This window comes from Hyperoodon ampullatus, assembly GCF_949752795.1.
Source record: "Hyperoodon ampullatus genome assembly, chromosome: 13".
In the NCBI taxonomy this organism is placed as follows: domain Eukaryota; kingdom Metazoa; phylum Chordata; class Mammalia; order Artiodactyla; family Ziphiidae; genus Hyperoodon; species Hyperoodon ampullatus.
The window spans coordinates 1,629,600-1,635,599 of record NC_136926.1 but is presented as its reverse complement, the minus strand read 5'-3'; the positions used below and the strand labels follow the sequence as shown (position 1 = coordinate 1,635,599).

The window sequence follows — 6,000 nt, the reverse complement described above, 5'->3', positions numbered from 1 at the left end:
TAAAGCCGTGTCCCAGCTCCCAGAGAGCTGGCGGACCCCTGACGGGGACTCTCCCGTCCTGGCCGCTCCCTTCTCTCCTGAGGTTCTCTTCTGGAAACGCCCGCCCCTGCCCCCCCACCCCGGGTGAGCTCGTAGAGAGGGCTGAGGTGCGAGGCTGCCACCAGGCCCGGGCCTCTCCCCCAGGAGCGCAGAGTCTGACCCGGGATGGGGGCTCTGTGTGTTCACACTCAAGTAACCCGGGGTGTTCGCAGGGGTGTCGCACAGATGCTCATGAGAACTGCCAGCTGGTGAGCGGCGGTTCTGTTCTGATGACATGCGACGGTGGCATGCTTGGGAGCCTCTGGCGGCCTCCTGGGCGCCACTCCTCCACTGGGAGAGACGGGCGGACTGCCCCAGCACGTGGCGTCACGGAGCAGGGCCGCCGGCCGAGGAATAGCCTCCCAGGAAGAAACATGCCTGTCGCGAGCGCCAGCACCAGGTTCAGATCCCGCTGGTCTTAAGCAAGTGATTGCTAGTTAGCTTCCTCGGGAGCTGGTTGGGAACACCCACCTGCTCCTGCCAGGCCATGTCCTGGCCCCAGGCACAGCAGTGACCCAGAAGGCCCCGTCCCTCCTCTGTGCTGAAGGAGATGGTCTCCAGTGCCATCTCATCGGGCTCGATGACAGTAAGACAGTGGTTTGTATCAGATGCTGGTGGGAACATGCCTTCAGAGCGTCTGTCCAGTGCTGCTAAATGGTACTCAGAATAAGTAGTGATCAGATGGTTATATTTGCCTGTAAGTAACTTGATTTTAACTTTGATTTTTCAGGAGAGCATTAAGTTGGATAAAAAGGAGGGCGATCATGCACCATGGCAGCGGCCCTCAGAACGTCCAGCACCAGCTGCAGAGGTCCAGGGCCTTCGCCGGCGGCGAAGGAGAAGAGCCGCAGGCCCGTCCCAACCCCCCGCAGTCCCCTGCCACACCCTTCGCGCCGGCGGCGAGCCCGTCCGCGCCCCAGTCCCCCGGTTACCAAGTTCAGCAGCTGATGAACCGCAGCCCCGTGGCCGGGCAGAGCGTGAACATCGCTCTTCAGAATGTGGGGCCGGTGGTGGGAGGGAACCCCCAGATCACGCTGGCCCCCCTGCCGCTGCCCAGCCCCACTTCTCCGGGATTCCAGTTCAGTGCACAGCAGAGGCGGTTTGAGCACGGGTCTCCATCATACATCCAGGTCACCTCGCCGCTGTCCCAGCAGGTGCAGACTCAGAGCCCCACCCAGCCCAGCCCCGGGCCGGGACCGGGCCTGCAGAGCGTGCGGGCGGGCGCCCCTGGCCCCGGCCTGGGCCTGTGCAGCAGCAGCCCCACCGGGGGCTTCGTGGACGCCAGTGTGCTGGTGAGACAGATCAGCCTGAGCCCGTCCAGTGGTGGCCACTTCGTGTTCCAGGAGGGCTCAGGCCTGGCGCAGATGGCCCCGGGCGCCCAGGTCCAGCTGCAGCACACGGGGGCGCCCATCACGGTCAGAGAACGGAGACTCTCGCAGCCCCATGCGCAGTCGGGGGGCACCGTCCACCACCTGGGGCCTCAGAGCCCCGCGGCCGCAGGCGGGGCCGGCCTGCAGCCCCTGTCCAGCCCTGGGCACATCGCCACGACGAGCTTGCCGCCCCAGATCAGCAGCCTCATCCAGGGGCAGCTGATCCAGCAGCAGCAGGTGCTGCAGGCGCCTCCGCTGACCAGGCCTCTGCTCCCGGGGGTTGGGGTCGGGGGCGCTTCGGCATTTGGGATGACGTCCCCACCGCCCCCCACCAGCCCTTCCAGGACCGCAGCGCCCCCGGGCCTCTCCAGCCTTCCTGTCCCGTCTGCGGGGAGTGCGGGGATAAGAAAGGCTCCCAGGAAATTGGAAGAGATCCCCCCGGCCTCCCAGGAGCTGGCTCAGATGAGGAAGCAGTGCCTGGACTATCACTACAGGGAGATGGAGGCTCTGAAGGAGGCCTTCAAGGAGTACTTGGTCGAGCTGTTCTTCTTGCAACACCTTCAAGGAAACATGATGGATTTCTTAGCTTTTAAGAAGAAACATTATGCCCCGTTACAAGCTTATCTTAGGCAGAATGATTTGGACCTGGAGGAGGAGGAGGAGGAGGAGGAGGAGGAGGATGAGGAGGAAGAGGAGGAGGAGAAGTCTGAGGTCATCAATGATGAGGTGAGGGGCGGCGGCTCAGTAACCAGCAGGCCAGGCTGCTTGGGTGTGCGTCTAGGCGACCGTGAATTGCACGTGATTGGGGTGTTCATAAGATGCGGTTTCATAAGGATTTGATCCAGGAGTAAATGGAAGATGCATTTGCTTTTTCCTTCATGGAAGGAAAGAGCTGCTCTAGTTGGGAGGATGGTGCAGAGTGGTGCTGTGAGTATCGCCGGTGCATTTAGAACAGGGATGCTTCCCTGGTTTGGGGAGCTAACCCGGCCTGACCCAGCTTTCCCCTGTGCTCTGCTGGGTGTGTGGAGATTGGCCGGCCCCCAAGGGCCTGCAGAAGCCGGGGGTGCGGACACCTTCTCGCTGGTTCCCAGGTTTCACAGTTTACTTATGTACGTCCACCCGTTGGGATTCTCAACACCATGAATGTCATTTTTAAAGAAGGGATTTGAATCACTAGCTTGTTACAGTATATCAGTTATGATTTAAATCACTAGATACATTTATAAGGTATCTTCATGATTAAAATATGGTTATTATGGCAAAGCAACTGAGAATTTTTTCAATTTTTAGATGTAGTCTTAGATTTGAGATCACGTATTTAACTCACACTGTTGCACATAGCTACTGAATGGTATTTAAGATAGAATCTTTTTTAGATAGTGAACTTTTTGGGTGCCTGGAATGGGTACTTAATAAATTCCCCAATTGGGATTCTCAATACCTTAGTGATTCCTAAGGTCCCTTTATTGGTACTTCCTAAAAAGGAAGCTGATCAGACAGGGCGACAGTGAGGTGCACTGTGATGCACTGTATTTGTGCCTTTGTGTTGTGTACTGTACACTGTGTTGGTGGAGCTGATTTTGTTTTTTGATATAGCTAAAATAATGTAAATCTCTGTCAGTTCTTCTGCAAAGAAATCAGCCTTTGATGAACAAAAGCTGGCCTCTTTGCTCATCTCCTCGTTGATATTTATTATGTGTGGCTTTGCCATTTGGTGTTTTCTTTAACACCCTTTCCAGGATGAACCATTTTTATTTTCTAAAAGGTTTATATGATTTTTTTTTTGAGGATTTCACCTCTGTTGCCATGAAATAGTGAAATTCAGTTCTCTTTATGTTTGTACACCAATGTTGTCTTTAGGCTCAATCCCCCTTATCTGTCATTGCCATTCTGACCTGCACGTAGTAGGCCAGGGTGTAAACTGCCTATGAGGTTGTCAGGGCTTTGCTACTTGAAGACTGTCCGCCATTACCATTTTTAAAGTTTGAAGTTGCAGAATCTAAGGACATTGCACTTGTGACTTAAATTGGAGTTTCTGCAAGATTTGCAGTTGAGTTAGGGTATTATAAATCTGTCATAAATCAGTTCAGTGTCCTTTTACAGGATTTGATGCAAAAGCATTCCATTTTTAAACACCAGACATCAGTGAGCTATCAGCAATAAAATTCTAACAAAATTTTGAGCAGTCTTAAAAATTATGTTGCCTTTTTTTCTCAAAATATTTCCTCTCAGGTAAAGGTTGTGACAGGAAAGGATGGGCAGACTGGTACTCCTGTTGCTATAGCAACCCAGCTTCCTCCAAATGTTTCTGCTGCTTTTTCATCCCAGCAGCAACCATTTCAGGTACTTTTCGATGGTTCTAAAATGTAGTCTCATCCGAAACTTTTCCTTCATCCAGATATTTTAACCTTCAATTTACTATTTGCTCTTCAGCATTTTTTTCCAGAGCCCATTCCTTATTTTAAAAAAGTAAAAAAGTCTTCCTGCATATAAAATTATGCAACTAAATTGCATGAGTAAATGACAACACAGACCTTAATGCATTATTTTTTGTGTGTATTGACCTGTAACACAGTAGTAGCTTCAGCATGCATGTCATCTAATACCTACAGTCCTGTTGAATGTATGCTCAGGATTCCTTGTGTGCTGTGTTTTAAATGTTGGTTCTTTCTTGTGTCTTCTATCTGTATTTTTGAGAACAGTGCAAACAGAAGGAAAAAAAAGATTACACAGATGATAACTTGATATTTTCTGTAGCTAGAAGAAACAGTGAAATGAAACACACTTCTAAAATACCAGAACCTCAGGCTTCTAAATGGATGTTAATTGAATGCAAACTGATTATTTTTAATTTTTTGAAAATTAAATCACTCAGTGTTACATTAATAAATGCCAGGAACCTAAAAGTACAGGTCAGATTCTAGTCATTTTGGAATAGATTGTGCTAGGTTCTGAAAGCAGTTGAATCTTGTGGTGATATATTTAAAAATTTTTTTTAATTTTTAATTTTGGTATAATTTCAAACATATATAAAATTGCAATAACAGTACAAAGACCTACCATTATATCCTCTACCCAAATTCACCAGTTGTTAACTTTTTGCCCCATTTGCATTATTTTTATTCTCTCTCTCTTTTATATGTACACACATACACATTTCCCCCAAACTATTTGAGAGTAAATTGCAGACATCATATCACACTTGCATCCCATATCACACTTCCATCCCTAAGTCCTTTGGCATATGGTATCAGGTACGAGTGTTACCTGACCTAACCATGGTATAACAATCAATTCTGGAAATTTTACAGTAACTTTTTCTATGACTAAGCCACAGCTCATGTGCAAATTTTGTCTCTTGTTCCGGTGACATCCTTTGTATAGTTGTTTTTCTCCCAGTCTGGGATCACCCATTGTGTTTAGTTGCCGTGCCTCTCTGGTCTTCTTTAATCTGGGCAAACTCCTCACTCTTTCATGCCTTCACATTTTTGAGAAGTGTAGGTCAGTTATTTTGTAGAATGTCGTTTGACATGGGCCACTAATTCTGTCATCTATTGACGAGTCTTGCTGGAGTCAGGTGTCACGTTAAAGATCGCAAAGTGGATTTTCTAACTCCATTATTCCTTCTGCATTCATTAGCTAGCATTCTGCTGTAATGATGAGCTTTCTTTTTTCTTCCATTACGTATATTCCCATACGGATTCTTATTTTAATCAGTGCGTTTTCATATGTCATTAACGGTATTTATTTATTTAAATTTATTTAATTCAGTAAAGTTTATTCTTTTTGGTCTGTAGTTCTGTGAGTTTGGTTAAATGCCTAGAGTTGTGTAACCACCCCCCCCCCAAGAAACAGAGGGGTTCTGTCATCCCCCCAGACGTTCCTCATGCCACGTCTTTGTCGTCAGATTTTCTCCCTCCCTTAACCTTTGTTCTCTGTCTATGATTTTGCCTTTTCCAGAATAAAATATAAATGGAATTTTATACAGTATAGTATGTGCATGCTGCCTTTTCAGTCTGGCTTCTTTCAGTTAGCATAATGCATTTGAGATTCATCCATGTTGTTGAATTTGCCAATTGTTTCCTTTTTTTGCTGAGCGGTATTCCATTGTATGAATGTTCCCCAGTTTGTTTAGCCATTCACCCTTTGAAGGACGTTGGGTTGTTTCCAGTTGTTGGCATACCTAGGAGACAGGTTTCTGGGTTGTTATTAAGAGTACATTCAGTTTTATATGCAACTGCCAAACTTTCCACAGTGGCTGTTCTGTTTCACTTTCCCACCAGCAGTGATTGAGAGTTCCTTTTGTTCTGCATCCTCCCCACTACTTGTTCTTGTCAGTTTTCTTCTGTAGTTATTCTAATATGTATGCAGTGGTTTTAACTTGTATATCTCTAAAGACTGATGATGTTGAACAACTTTTCTTTTTCATGTGTTTTTTTTCCATTTGTATATCTTCTTCGGTGAAGTATCTATTCATTTCCTTCACCATTTTTTTTTCCATTGAGTCATTTGCTTTATTGCTGCATTTGAGAATTCTTTATATAATTTGGAT

The 6,000-nt window shown here is 47.3% G+C and overlaps 1 protein-coding gene across 1 annotated transcript in view; it reads left to right on the top strand.

Annotated features, from left to right (window-relative positions):
• Positions 1-842: 842 nt before the first annotated feature.
• The window catches only part of EP400 (E1A binding protein p400), a gene marked incomplete at its 5' end in the record, with an annotated part of 91,902 nt that continues 86,744 nt past the window's right edge, over positions 843-6,000 (top strand). The window contains one exon of the mRNA XM_079717586.1: positions 843-2,174. Within this exon, the coding sequence (XP_079573712.1) occupies positions 843-2,174 (1,332 nt within the window). The remainder of the gene's footprint in view (positions 2,175-6,000) is intronic.